The sequence below is a fragment of the Scatophagus argus genome, chromosome 22, assembly GCF_020382885.2.
Source record: "Scatophagus argus isolate fScaArg1 chromosome 22, fScaArg1.pri, whole genome shotgun sequence".
Classification (NCBI taxonomy): Eukaryota; Metazoa; Chordata; class Actinopteri; family Scatophagidae; genus Scatophagus; species Scatophagus argus.
In genome coordinates, this window is record NC_058514.1 from 8003045 (window position 1) to 8018112 (window position 15068).

The 15068-nt window shown below is 43.3% G+C and overlaps 3 protein-coding genes across 14 annotated transcripts in view; all 3 read left to right on the plus strand.

Annotated features, from left to right (window-relative positions):
- Positions 1–15068, plus strand: part of LOC124053946 (ninjurin-2-like) — a 39894-nt gene that overhangs the window by 22497 nt on the left and 2329 nt on the right. Inside the window, exons 2-5 of one of the 7 annotated variants that reach the window (XM_046379546.1) lie at positions 2510–2646; positions 2824–2903; positions 3690–3875; positions 4620–4756. In XM_046379546.1, the coding sequence (XP_046235502.1) occupies positions 2510–2646; positions 2824–2903; positions 3690–3859 (387 nt within the window). In that variant the 3' untranslated portion in view covers positions 3860–3875; positions 4620–4756. Of the gene's footprint in view, positions 1–2509; positions 2647–2823; positions 2904–3205; positions 3370–3689; positions 4840–5598; positions 5785–15068 lie in introns of those variants that run through there. The other 6 variants (XM_046379551.1, XM_046379549.1, XM_046379550.1 and 3 more) reach the window with 6 other exon arrangements.
- Positions 6703–10167, plus strand: LOC124053945 (E3 ubiquitin-protein ligase TRIM41-like). Its single transcript, XM_046379544.1, has 2 exons — positions 6703–6885; positions 7448–10167. The coding sequence occupies exon 2, from the start codon at positions 7450–7452 to the stop codon at positions 9238–9240; it is 1791 nt and encodes a 596-aa protein (XP_046235500.1). The 5' UTR covers positions 6703–6885; positions 7448–7449; the 3' UTR covers positions 9241–10167.
- Positions 11596–15068, plus strand: part of LOC124053943 (ELKS/Rab6-interacting/CAST family member 1-like) — a 105523-nt gene continuing 102050 nt past the window's right edge. For all 6 annotated transcript variants that reach the window (XR_006842271.1, XR_006842272.1, XM_046379540.1 and 3 more), the window contains exon 1: positions 11596–11863. The gene's annotated coding sequence lies outside the window, so the exon portion shown is untranslated. The remainder of the gene's footprint in view (positions 11864–15068) is intronic.

A 15068-nucleotide genomic window follows, 5' to 3' on the forward strand; every position in this document is an offset into this window, starting at 1 on the left:
CTACGTCCAATACTGCAAGAGTTAGCATTGTCAGAGTTAAAAGGAGGAAACCAGGGCACATGATCTCTGGGACACTTGTGTTTCCCTGTGTGCACATACAGCAGCCGACAACATAGTAAAGTGTTGACTGTTAACGGCACAGTACGCTTCAAAAGATCAAGTGTTGACAGGCAAAGAGCAAACCCTTCAAATAAAGATGGCGGCGCTCACGCCTGTACAATGTTTGATGTACACACAGACCTAGAACTGGTCTTAACGCTGTGTGAAGTAGGCATGATTGTGACATGGTTAGTTTTGGAAAGTGATTATGAAAAAAAAACAAAACTGTTGGATCAAGCCCACTAATACTGATCAGTGTGGGCGGGGGGAGTTTCAAATGCTGCTCAATGATTCGACAGCCACCTAATAGGAAGCATACAGACGCCTTTGCACTGCTTTGGCAAGTCACATTTTTAGGTACTGGTGAAATACAGTGTTCATATATAGTCTAAAGCAGCTGGCAGACAGCTGCGAAGGAGAATGAAATCTTGTAAAGAGCAAATGAGACAATCCCAGTGGGAAATAGCCCACTTTAGATATGTTGGAGCCAAAGCCACAAAATTCAATAATACATTTAAGGAAGTGAACAAGGTCCACCAAAGTGTTTCTCCCACAGTAAATGGGGCGTGACACAGTGTTTGCACCAGTACAATGGTATGGTATACAATGGTAACCACACTAAAACTAAAAATACCATTCAAATGCCATCACATTCACAATAACTGCACTCACTTTGTGTGTTTTTTTGCTGCTCTGTCACAGAAGAGTGTTTTGTTTCGCTGTACAGGACACTAATCCTGAAAATCCTCTGAAAATCTTCTTTGATTGTCCCTCCATACAGCATACATACACTCACAGACTCTTTCAGGATGATGCTTTTTTGCAGAGCACCCCAAACCAGAAAGTGTTGAAGTTTGTTTCATTTTTAGACTATTTGCTGTGGTTTCAGAGCAGAAGCAGAACTGCAGTGAGACATCAGGGTATGCGAACCAACACAGCACCAGGCAGCACATGCAGAGAAGCAGCAGAGTGGAGCAGTTACTGTACATGTACAGTGTCAGCGCTCTGTTTACTTTGCTGCAGTAAATCACATTACAGCAGAGTGAGGTCATAAAGCACAATGCGTCCCTCGTGTGTGTGTGTGTGTATGCACACATGATTGACTTCATATATGTGATCTATGTGTTCCTCAAACATGTCTCTGTTGGTGTGCAGCCTAACAAAACACAGGCTGCACTTAGTCACACTGCACTGACGCAGGCTTGCATAGAATGAGCCGTTTGTATCCTGAATACTTTAATCTGTTGTGCAGTTTGCAGTAATCCAGTATGCACGTCTGCAGTTCATGCACTATGGCACAGAAGTAATTAGATCAAGAAATCGGCATGTGTTGTGAGTCGGACATGAAGGCCTTATGTCTCATGCTAAAGGAGATGCATACACACAGTTCATTTAGGACATCTCTGAACTCTTAATCATCTTTAAAAGGTCCATCAGCTGGAAAATGAGCTGCGGTTGAAGCTCTCATTCATCTCATAAATGAACCATGAGAAAAATTCTGGATTTCTTGCTTTTCAAGCGGCCAAAATAAAAGAAAGTCTTATCTCATCCCTCCTGAAATACATTGGAGATGATAAGAGTTAGATTTATCTTTTGATAAATTGTGGAAAACAGTGCCAAATGAAATCAGTATTTTTGTTGACTTGAATTCTCACATTAATCACTCATCTGGGTTGGATTTGGCTGTAAGAATTAACACATAAAACACTGAACACACTTCGTAGTATAAGACAGACTTCTTTGTGTGCCTTGTGGTGGTATTCTTGGTCACTGCTGCCCTCTCCTGGTTCATCTGTCAGCAGAGGAACTTGGAGATGTGCATATTACTGTTTTGAACCTTGAAACATTTTACCATAAGTCCTTTATTTTCTGTCTGTCTGTCCCTCATCTCCGTTTGTCTTTCTCTCTGTTTCTTACATTTTACTCTTTTGCCGCTTTTGTCTTCAGTCTTTCAGAGTGTGGTCTGGGTTCACTATGCAGCTGCAGTGACGGGAAGGTGAAGGGGCATAAATTTTCCCTACGCATTCAGTAAATTAGCACTGAGGATAAAAGCGAAGGCGCAAAGGGCGAGAAAGATCACTTGAAATCTGAGCCGTGGCCTAGAGGTGGGAGAAGCGGCTTGTGATCGGAAGGTCGCCAGTTTGATTCCCCCACCGGACAGGCAGGAAAAATTTAGCTGTGGTGGAGTGATTAATGAGAAAATGTCCCTCCCATTAGCTGGCTGATGTGCCCTTGAGCAAGGCACTTAACCCCCACTTTGCTCCCCAGGTGCCTGACAGTGGCAGCCCACTGCTCCTGTGTGTTTCACTGCATGTAATTTGGGTGGGTGTTGCATGTTTGTTCAACCAAGGATGGGTTAAATGCAGAGGAAAAATTCAATATGTGTATGTAAAATATCTCTGTTCTTCAGGGAGGCTCAACCTCTAACCTGAACATGAATCTGTATGCCACTAAGAAGACGGTAGCTGAGGGCATGCTGGACTTCGCTCTGTTCCTGGCTAACATCACGCACATGAAGACTGTCATCGAACAGGGAGCCGGATACAGGTACATCGTGAGAGTGTGTGTGTGTGGCGAAACATCTTTAACATGTAGCGTAAAAAGATTTACAAAGACTGTTTTAAGACTTCCACTGTTAAAAGTATTAAGTAATCTTAAAATGATTGGAGAGTTTTATCAGGGTTCAATCTCCTGAGTTAAACTTTTTTTCTGTCTCCTCCTCAGGTACTACATTGCTGTCCTGACCCTCATCTCCTTCTCTCTGGCTCTCCAGATAGTGGCTGGAGTCCTGATCATCATCATTGGTGAGCCAACCGCGTCACAGCATCAGCTGACCTCCTGCGGGAGTCCATCCTCCATGTTTTTAACCAGTCATATTAACATATTAATACGCTGACAGACTGATTGGTCATGCAGACAGCACGGGTCGAAGTCTGGTCATTTTCATGTTTATTTTGGCAGAAAATAGTTAAATTGTTTGGGGGTAAAATACCTCAAAGCAGCCAAATATATTCCCTGTGCAACATGAAGGAAAGCTGTAGTTTGTTATTTTTGTTTTGTCGCAATTGTTGGTGTGTGTGTGTGTGTGTGTGCATGCCTGTTGCAGCTCGGCGAAACGTCAACGAAGAGGCCAACCAGAAGCGCCTGGATAGCCTAAACAACACCACAACCATCATCATCTTCCTCATCTTCGTCACCAATATCTTCATCTCCGTCTTCGGGATGGAGCGCACCGGCCTCTTTGCCAGGATGCATTTCTGACTTTCTGATGTAGGGAATTACTCAGATATGTAGATATTTTTGGAAATATTGTCGGAAAGCAGGAAAAGATTTTGACTCTTTCAATATGAAGACACTGTATACACACACACACACACACACACAGAACTTATTCTGACTTATTGTTCTACTTAAACTACTAATCAGTTGTTACTGTACTCTGATTCTTTTATTTGATTTTATACAGTATGAATGGACCAACGAAATGTGTGTGTGTGTGTGTGTGTTTCTCTGTGTGCTTGTACTCTTGTTGTCTGTTTGTGTAATGTATGTGTGTGCGTGCGTGTGTGTGTGTGTGTGTGTGTGTGCAGCTCGAGTTGAGCTGACCCTCCTCTCCTCTTGTCAGCGTGTGTTAAACTTCCTGAACAACGTGACCACTGGAATCTTCTTCCTCACCCTCATCATCAACATCATCAAAGCTGCGTTTGGCACACAGCGCAGCTGCTTACTGCGATGGCTGTTTCAGCGTTTCATTCTGTGAAACACTCTCACACCCTGTATGTGCATTCATACACAAAGCCTGAACATACATGTATGTTTAAAGCTGCTCTGAGTAGAATTTGTATGTGAAACTGGTGAAAACCTGCACATACTCCCACACTGTTGTTCTTGATATGACCACCAGAGGGAGCTAAGGCGCAGGCCCACAAATATGCTCAAATGAATAGCCATGGATTTGGACTGTGTGTCTGTGCTACAGCCTTGCGGGTATCTCAGCACATCAGTCATCCCGCTTGCTTGTCCAGCTTCAGCTTAACAGGCTCAAAATTATTTTGTTTTTATGGCAAAGATGGAAGTGAGCAGTAAAAGCCAACATATCATGAGAGAAATGAACGCAACAAACACTAAGTCCAAATAACATGTTCTCAGGGTCCACCACTGAGCACTTTAACCGGATCAGCTGGGGGTCGTTGCTTGAAGGCGGCATTAAATTACATTTGTTGAGTGAGCTGATTAAATCTCTCATATGGAATTTATTTAATACAAATAAAACAGAAACTCTGTTACCATAAGTCTGGTCAAAACGTCACATAAACCAGACAGAGACTGGAGGGCGAGTGACTGAGCCGTAATGCTGCTTGTGTGGGTGCATTGCTGTGTGTCTGTCGGTTTGTGGCCATTGTGAGTGTGTGTGCATCAGCTGCATGTGTGCATATGGGTGGATGTGTTTGAAATGTTTGAAATTGTGTGTTTGTGTGTCTGTCCCTGTGTGTGTGTATGTTTGTGTGTGTGTGTTGTAGCCCGCAGGGACCTGAACGTGGTGTCCAATCAGAAACGGCTCGATTACCTGAACAACGTCACCACAGGCGTCATCTTCGTCACCACGGTGGTCAACTTCTTCGTCAGCTTCTTCGGATCCAAGAGGACTGGTTTCTTCCGCTGGCTGCTGGCTCGACTCCACTACTGACACACGCTCACATATCAAACACATTCATACAATTCAGCACGCACACACACGCACACTTAAACAGGTTGATTTAAAGTTAAGTTAAAAAATGAGTGTGCAAGTGTACACAAACAAACGATTCGCCTGCAGCTCCTCTGTGCTCAAACGTCACAGCTTATTTATTTATTAAAGGCATGAAAAGTGACTCACACCATAACACAACTAAAATATTCTTTCTTTTCATCAACTGAACGTCTGTAATGCAAATGTGCATTATTTTATTTGTTGAAGTAATGTGTTTGTGTGTTTCAAACTATTTTGTATGTTACATGTGCTTCCCCAGATTTTTATTTTTATTTTTCTTTATTTATTTTAAAAACTTCTTTGGGATAAAAAAAATGATTCTTTGGTTCAACATCAGATTACAGGGCAACATAAATAAGAGACATCCCTTTAATATGTATATTCTCCTCCAGAAAGCTGAATAAATGTAATGATTTAACAGAAAACTGTACTTTGTTTATCGTGTTTTCTGCTGAGGAGTGAATGCATAGTAACAGCATGAACATGAAGTGGGTGAAAGAGTGCGTGTGTGTGTGTGTGTGTGTGTGTGTGTGTGTGTGTCATTGTTATGTGTGTTGTCAGTAAAGTGACACTTGCCCTTTATTTTGTCCATTAACTTTAAGAGGAGTCAAAATGTAGTGGATCCTGGCCAATCTTTCTCAGTGTGTCCAGAACCCGGTGTGGTTTGAACCCTCTTTCTCTCTCCACTGTGTGTGTGCGTGCGTGTGTGTGTGTGTGTGTGTGTGTGTGTGTGCGTGTGTGTGTGACAGGTCGTCGGGACCTGAATAACAGCGCCCTGCAGAGACGTCTGGATTATCTGAACAACGTAACAACCATCATAGTCTTCATCACCACAATCCTCAACTTCTTCATCAGCACCTTTGGCATGCAGAGCACAGGATACTTCCCGTGGCTTATGATGCGCATTCACTGACATGCACACACACACACACACAGTTTTGCCTTATATTACTGGCTCATATCACATATGCATAAAGTGGAGTCTTAACCTTGTCAACCATCTGTTTTAAACTGAGCTGTTGAGCATGTCTTTCGTGTTAAAACTGGTTTATTTTATGAGTGGTTAACTACTAACTACATATCTTTACCGTCATTTACCGTCAAAACAAGTAAAATGGTAAAATACATTGTGAACTGCATGGTCTTTACTTTAGCTCCCCTCATCTTTCACACTTTCGTCAGGTAATGGTGACATCTGGTATAAAAACATCCATCTTTTAACATTAACCTCATCTAACAGCTGCTCATCGAGCAAACAAAACACCAGAGCAACCTGCTCGTCTACTCTGTTGCTTTTTTATTTTTTTTTTAGATTAGTTGTAAAAGTGTGCAGTTGACTCCATGTTGACACGGTGAATAAAGAAAACAAATCTGATAACACAACGCTGTATTATTTCTGTTACTACATTACATGCCTTTGAGCTGCACTTCTCTCCTCCGCCCTTTTGGTTGGGTTCATTTTCCACACTGGAGTGACCACGGGCAGACCCCACCAATCACAAAGTCAGGACTGGGTGGCTCAGTGCTGAAGAAGCAGTCCGGTGGCTTTTACTCCAAAATCAAGTTAAAGCATCAGCAGAGGCCATGAGGTTATCTTTTGTCTGTTTAGTGCAATCAGACATGGAAGCAGAGTGGGGGGGCCCGAGCATGCAGGGCCTTCATGTGACACCAGGAAGGGCTGTGGATTTGGGGAGGGCTCATAGAGAATGTACAGGGTCCATAGTTTGTTTTGCTACGGCCCTGCTTGTTAGTAACTGTTTGATGAGGGAAACCTTATACTGGTGAATACAGTGCTGAGGATTTCCTGCCAGCCTGAACTGTAAAACTGACGATTTGGGCTTTGGACTTTTTTATCGAAAAAGAAGGGGGGATAAAGTGTGAGAGAAATGCACCATGCTGCTAAAGGCAGATTTTTTCCAGTGAAAGGAGGGGAAGAGGGAGGGATCGTGAATCATTTACCGAGAAATGAAACCACACGCCCAGGAGGAAACTTCTCCCGACCCTGACTTTGACTGGACACACAGACATCTCGGCAGGTAAAGTTAAAGTGCTTCAAGTCCTGTTCTTACCTCACTGAAAGAGACGTATTCTGCCTCCCTGTAATTGGAGAAGGGCGGACCACTGAATTCAAATATAAAAGAGTTTTTAAACAGCGAGTATCCAGATGAGAAAAGTGTCACAGCGCTGAACCAGATGGGCCGCTCACAGATTTCATCATCTGTCGCTTAACTTATTCGCTTCCAGCGTGTTTGCTGTTGAGTTCAAATGTTGTTTTTTTCTTTCGGGAAAATAATCGTTGACGAGTACCGATCATAAGTCTGTTTATACACGTTGAACATCTTCATTTTCGGCCAATGTGAAAGCGAAAGTCCTACATTCAAAACCTCATGAGAAAAAGTATAAAATTAAGAACTAATTTGGTCACGTCCAAAGCAAATATTTTCTGAAGTGCCACGCCTTTGCACAACCTTAATGCTGCCTGCATATTCTGTAGGAAACCAAATCCTATACTGGGAAGTGGCAGTCAAAAATGTAAAGAACCAACTTGATTTACACATTTCTATGGTTTGAACTGTAAAATCCTCTCCTCTTGTCTAGACATGGCCTCAGCCAGCAGCCTCCCATGTGAAGAGCAGCTCCAGTGCTCAATCTGTCTGCATATGTTCTCCGAGCCTGTGTCCACTCCATGTGGACACAACTACTGCAAGACTTGCATCACAGAGTACTGGGACAGCAGGGACGTGGCACAGTGTCCACTCTGTAAGAAGAAGTTTCCAAAGAGACCGCAGCTTCAGGTCAACACAGGATTCAGAGATATGGTGGAGCATTTCAGCAGCATGTGGGTGAGGACTGAAGATGACCTCCCCGCCAAACCAGGGGACGTGTCCTGTGATGTCTGTCTTGTGCCAAAGCTCAGGGCACAGAAGACGTGCCTGGGCTGCTTGGTCTCGTACTGCCAGTCTCACCTGGAGCAGCACCAGAGAGTCCCAACTTTCAAGAAGCACCAGCTGATCGACCCTGTGTCAAACTTGGAGGACAGGGTGTGTAAAAAGCATGACAAGATGTTTGAGTACTTCTGTCACATGGATCAGACATGCGTGTGTTTCATGTGCCTGAAAGACGACCATGCAGTGCATGAAACCGTCCCGTTAGAGCATGCGTTCAGAGAGAGGAAGGCCTGGCTGCTCCACGTGATGTCAGAGATAAAAATGACGGAAAACAGTAAGTCCAGGAGTATTAAGGAAATCAAAGATTCAACTGAACAGAGCAAGAAAGACTTCGAGAGAGCGATAGCAGACATAGCTGAAATTTTCACCGCTCTGGTGGTTTTTCTGCAAAGAAGCCAGGCTGAGCTGATTGAGCTGATCCAGGAGAAGCAGAAGGCAGCAGAGAAGCAGGCCGACGAATATGTGACGCAACTGCAGAAAGAAGTCGCTGAGCTGAAGAGGAGAAGTTCTGAAATGAAGCAGCTTTTACAAACAGAGGACCACCTGCGCCTCCTGCAGAGCCCTCCGTCTGTCTACACGGCGGACCTGTTCGACCCTCTGTCCGACTCCGCCCCTGCTTTTGCACGAGATCCCTCTGACATCGGTCGACAGGCTTATGTGGGGATGGTGAAAAAAGCAGTGGCTCAGATGGAAAACACGCTCCGTAATGAGATGGAGATGCTGATGCACGAGGTCAGGTTGTCTGATGGCTGTAAGGCCGCTGCTGATAGACTGATGACAGATGAGTTTATTAAAGAAGTGTGGAACGCTCCTCAGGACAGGCTGATGATGATCCAGCAGTGCGACGCCGTGGATGTGACTATGGACCCCTACACGGCCAATTCCAGGCTCATGGTGTCTGAAGATGGCAAACAACTGAGATATTACAATGGCCGATTGTCGTTAACAGCTTTATTTGGGAGGAGATTTTTATATCACCAGTTTGTCCTTGGGAATGAGGGTTTTTCCTCAGGCAGATTCTACTATGAGGTTCAAATCAGTGGGTGCAAACACTGTGTATTGGGTGTGGTCAAAGAGTCCCTTGACAGGGAGATGCTTGGCGTCCCCACCTCTGAGGATGGAGCCTGGACATTTTTTACAATGAATGACCAATATTTTGGCAGTTTTGTAGACCATCCCCTGAACCTGAGGCAAAGGCCCCAGACAGTTGGTGTATTTGTCGATTATGAGAAGGGGGAGGTCTCCTTCTACGACGTGGATGCCAGGACTCTGATCTACTCCTACAGAGGATGTACCTTTAGCGAAACCACACCTACACTAAAAGCTTTTCTTTTGTCTATGGCTGGCACTCCGTTAAGCAGCAGACCAAAGCTCTACCCTGTTTTTGGTCTCTATGAATCTGACTCTAACGATGTGCTTGTAATCACTCCTGTGGCCACTTAAGGGAATCTTGGCATGTAACTTCTGCCGAAAAGTTTTTTCATTTCAGAATTCAGTTTTGTTTTTAGTATTTGAGCACATGCATTATTGGAACGGATAGCAGCGAACAAGATAAAAGACATTAAAATCATACATGTAATTCTTTGCTTTCTATTTTTCCAGCCAACAAAAAATACAAGTCAGATTTGAACTGAGCAAAGCAGATCACTTACCTGACAGTGACGAGGTTTGTTTCAAATCATGCTGCAATACCAGTATCTCACCAGGAGATGGCACCATTGTTTAACGTCTGGTCTGTTTGTCTGTCAGAGAGCGGACAGAAGCGTCACAGGACTCCAGTTTTATCTAGTTTCAGTTTTATTTTGATAACGTGTCATTTTTAATGCAAAAATTCTCTGCTCCTGGCTTTGCAAATGTGAATGTTGTTTTTTTGTTATGTTTTTTTCTTATGCACACTAAATATCTTTAGATTTTGAAGTGTTGGTTGAACCAAACAAGCAGCTTAAGTTGGTTGATTTGGACATTTTTTTGATGTTTACTGTCATTTTATAGACCAAATAATTAAATGTAAATAATAATAATAATAAATAAAAAACAGATTCATCGATCATGAAACACTGGGCTCCAGATTTGCAGTTGAAAACATCTGTTTTTTTTTTATGCTGAGTATCAATAACCTTCTTCATCAATTTTACTTTCACTTATTTAGCATAAGTTGTGAGCATTTTATGTTATGATCACTTTGTGTGAAGCCCATCAACTCCAGGGTCCACACACTCTTTCTGAGGCAGGCCTTTGTCAGTCTATTTGACATACTTGGGCAAAATCATCCTGACAAATGAGCTTCATAAGCAGGTCTTTGTTCTGCACTTAATTATGCAAATGATATGTCTAAAACTGCTTAATAAAAGTGCATTTATTAAAAAACGGCTTTTCAGATCCTTGTTTTTTCCTGTTTCCTCAGAATACATCGATGCCTTCCACATGGGTGGTGTGTTTAGACTTTCTTCCAATGATAAAATGCATAAAAACCATTAAAGGTTTTCACATTTCATAAGGCAGCACTGGTCTACCAGTCCAGGAGAGTTTCTCTCAAGGGAAACTTTAGCCAACAGACTATTTATATCTCAGCTGTCTGACCGACTGGCGCCCTGGGAACTGGGACACTGTGAGTGTGTGTGTGTGTGTGTCTTTGGACGCTGTCAAGTTGAAGATTTCTTTAGGATGATGTGTAATTGGTTCTGAGAGAGACAGAAAAAGAGACATGGAAGGCCAGGGTGACTCACTATAAAATATGCCACATACTACTCAGACACTGTATGTGGGCCCTTCACTCATCAAACAGACTGACTACAAGCCGCAGCTTCAGCACTTGGCTGCAGAGACAACTTAAGAGCATCACACCGAAAGGGTGGGAGGCCTCTTCTGTAAATGATGTCGAAATGATGACTACAAATCAAATTTACTGTGTGTGTTACACATTTGTGGTTTAAAATGACTCGAGACTATGACATGTCTGTGCTTCAAGAAATATTTTATTGAGCCATATGAATCCATAGAGCTACAATTAATGCACAGAGCTGCGCCCCTTGTTTTAATCTATCTATTAGCTAGCTCTTTTTAATACAGCATTATTGTGGATCAGGAGTACTGGATGACAAAAGATTGACAGTGTGAGGGAAAATAAGATCCTATGGAAAAAAAGAAATCTGTTTCAGATAATACACACATTTTGTGTTAATATTTGTGTCTAGTTCTGGTGGTGGAGATTTATGCCACTTTCAGAGGCAATTATAATACTTTTTCTTGACAATATTTATTTGAGCCACAACAGTAAAGTAAAGCTTATACATTAATCCATTAAAAATAATAATGATAATGGTAATAATAATAATAATGATCTATCAATATAATAGGCCAATACTGCACAACAGTGTATCAGTCACAGGGGCCATTTTTATGCACTGAGTACTTAAGAACATCTTTCCAATATAATATAACTTGACTTAAATAACATTTCAAAATCGATAGGCCTAAGTTAAGTACCTGAATACTTCATCTACCACTGAAAGCCAATAAACAATTTAATCTGCGCTCCCGAATTGCTCATTATCAGTTAGGCCTATTCATGTTTGGCTAACATAGACCTGTACAGGATGTGAAAATAAAATCTGATTTTAATGGTAATTAGATCAGAAAACGAGAAATACTTCAGTCAGTAGCTTTACTTTAATAGTTATGGCTCGTCATCTGGGAGAGACGAGAGGGCGGATGGGGGGGGGGGGGGGGGGGGGGGGGGGGGGGGGTGTACGTCTCGGGGGCACGCGCTCCACCGCTCCAGCGTCTTGACGTCACGGGAGCGCCCGAGCAGTTGGGGAAGCCACCAGTAGTGGAGCTGGCAAAGACGGGAAGGAGGGAAAGATAGACAGAGCAGATAGACAGGAGGCAGATACAAGACGGGGAGGCAGCCTCCGAAAGAGAGCGTTTCACCTCGGCTGACCGTCTGCCACGCCACGAAACCCCGCGCTGAGGTCTGACAGCAGCGGGGTATTGGGAAGAGCATATGTGACCGGCCTCTTATTGAGCTTATTTCACGAGCGAGGGCAGCAACGTAAACACAGCCGCAGTGAGTGTTGGAACTTAGCTGGCAGTCTTGAGTGTGTGTGCGTGTACACATGCATGTTTTATTACACAGGCCTTAGTGTGTGTGTGTGTGTGTGTGTGTATGTTGTAGACGCGTTGACCACTTCACGGCCAACCTGTGTTTGCGGGATAAAAGGAACACCAGCGATAACATAATGAAAATTTGATGGCCGCTTTGACGCGCAGCACTCTCAGGTCAGCAGCTGTGAGACCTACACAGTGGCTCCGTTAAATTTCCGCCTCAGGGGAGCAGTATGGCTAAACGTGTTGAGGCCAGGCTGTCATTAGGATATTTTTTTGTATTGTTTTGCGGGCGACAGACGACAATGCGAGCCCATTCAACAAGGCGCCCTCCCGTCCTCCTCCTCCTCCTCCTCCGTTTTGTTCAGTAAACCAATTGTAGCTGTACAGCCAGAGGCTTTCCCCTGGAATAACAGGCTAATAACACAGTGTCTCGTCTCTGTACTTCTAAATGCGATTATCAATCTGTTCACTGTGTTGAAAACGGGCAGACGTGCTGCTGACAGCCTCGCAGTTTCTCAAAGCCACACAATTGCCATTTCATTCATGTAATATTCTTTTACAGCGTCAATTAAGTGATCTTATTTTGATTTATAGTACTTTATCGCCTGTTGTATCATTCCCCGAAGGACTTAAAGTGTGCCAGTGGTAGTCAATATTAACTTTAATGTCTTGCAGTACTACTCCCATGGGGACTTTTAGTTGTGTTTTGATATTTCTGTCAGTCTCCCTCCGTTTCCTCTGGCCGGTTGTTTGTGTTCTGAGCTCTATCAAGTCAACTTCTCTAAATGATGATGTTGTTAATGCTGCCATAGTTGCACATGACTGTCAACAGCCGTCTTGCCAGCTGACAGACCGCATGCAAAGACACGGAGTCGGCGGTGGGACAAGATAAAGCAACATAAAGCCAAAGATCGGATAACAACTTTGTCTTTGCAAACCAAATCGATGCGAGGAAATCGTACACCCGATAAAGGAGGGGAGGTCAAATCTTCTGCGTGCGTTTTGCAATGCACGGGGGGGGGGGCAAGGGGTGGGTGGACAAAAAGGGACGCCGTAACTTCCTCAGGGTTCCGCCCACAGCTCCATTTCAGTGCACCGCCCCTCCTCCGGGAACGCCAGTCAGGGAACCGAGCCGCTTCCTTCCACTGAGGGTATTGTAAACACGACATTTTTAAATGTCCAGGCTGTGCGCACTTCAGGGCTATTTGGGTCAGCGCTGTTTTAATACTATTGGGCTTGCTTTTAGTGTTCAAATTCTTCTTCTTTTCTTTTTTAATATTGATTTTCCAAATCATAGTTTTAGATCTCTGAACTGTTGGTTCCTGATGAACCTTTTGTGCTCGGCCTGAGAGTCTTCTGACTCCTCTGTCTCCAGGCTCAGCATCAAACGTAAGAACTTTCACCTCAAGGGCTCAGCAATTTTCCAACAACATGAGCCTGACAAAGACAGAAGCTCTTTTAAATCACATCCCAGAACTCACTTTTTTCATAAGACTGTAATCTTTGATGCCTTGTTTGTTATTTATCTACTCAAGTTTTTAGGCTATCACTTATCCAGGGGTAGCATTTATTTCTGTCACCATGGATAGATAGATAGATACACTTCCAGGGTGTGTTTGAGTCACCTTCTCAACTCCCTTCAACTTTATTTAACGTGGCAGTTTGACAGTATGAACACATTCCTCTTTACAGGACGAGCCTCAGGGAGTTCCACTCTCTCTTTCTCTCACATTAACTATCACGCACTCCCGAATTAATTTTGTGCTTCTTTGCCTTTGTGTTAATTGTCAAGTCTCAACAGCACATTTTCCATATTTGCTATGTAGGCAGCAGCAGCCAAGATTAGATAAGCGTGCGGTGTGCGTTTCTGTGTGCACGACAACGGTGTACTTTCAGTGCATCAGTGTGTGTGTGCGCACAAGGATGTGTGCGAGTCACTGTGTGCGTAAGTCTGATTGTATGCACGTTTTTGTTTGCCCAGTCTGCATCTCGGATTAATTTCCTGTGGCACACAATAGACTGGAGCTGATGCTATCGGTACCTTATCAGCGTTGTGCTTTCCAGTTCCATATTATATGTCTTATCGCTGATAGGACTGTTGGCACAGAGTTCAGTTACAAGTAGCACAAGTCACTGTGGTGAGCCAAAATCTGTATCTTCCTCAGACATCTTCTGCCTAATATTCTCTCCCAAGTGTAATTGGGCTGCTCAGTTAATTGAAAAACTCACCAGTTTTTGCTATTCTAACATCCAGTGTGCAGCATTAATTAATTTTTCTCGTTGTGGGAAAAGTGTTCAACACACCATCTGACGAAAGCCAAACTCTCCAAACCTGCAGTCGAAATTGTTCAGTCAGCGCAAAACCATCACTGCAATTTGTCATCAGTATCATGCACTAACGTGATACACATCTTGTGTTTGGGGAACTAAGCCAAACCACTAATGATCAGTTGTTACTCAAAACCAAACTGCATGAGCTGTGCATTGCACAGCAGTGCCAAATGAGCCCTAATATGCCCAAATGCAACATGAAGTTCTTAAGACTTGAAAACCCTCTTAAATTTAAATTCTCTTAACCAGGTTGAGAGCAGGTCCTGGATGACTGCAGTACAGAAACAGGTGAGCGCACACCTTCTGTACAACATCATTGATATGATGAAAATGATGTTAGCCGAAGCAGCCTGTTTAATTCAGTGTGTTACTTGTATTTGAATTGACCAATCCATCGGATGCTACACCACTTTTTGCATTCATCAGGGGTGCAAACAACCAAATTATTAATTCTCCCTATGATTTTTCTAATGTACCTCATGTACTAGCAGAAATTCTGTCTTGCTACATATTGAATCTTATATATGAATATTTCTTTTGGTTCACACTCACAGAAGAACCTTTTTCAACCCCCAACATGAATTTTTCTTCGTAGAAGAGTGTTTACTATGAAGTAATAGAATTACCACACAACACTCTTCCTCTCTTTAAACATATAGTAATCTGATTTTCAGAGAGATAACGTTAGTATCATCATGAAAAAGCACCCGTGAGGGTTAAATAAGCTGAATCTGGTGAACAGCAGGTCATCCTATTAAATCTCCAGACAGATTGGTTGCCATCCCCTTCAGCGGGGTTGTCGAGTTGACTATCAGTGAGAGGTGTAACCCCGG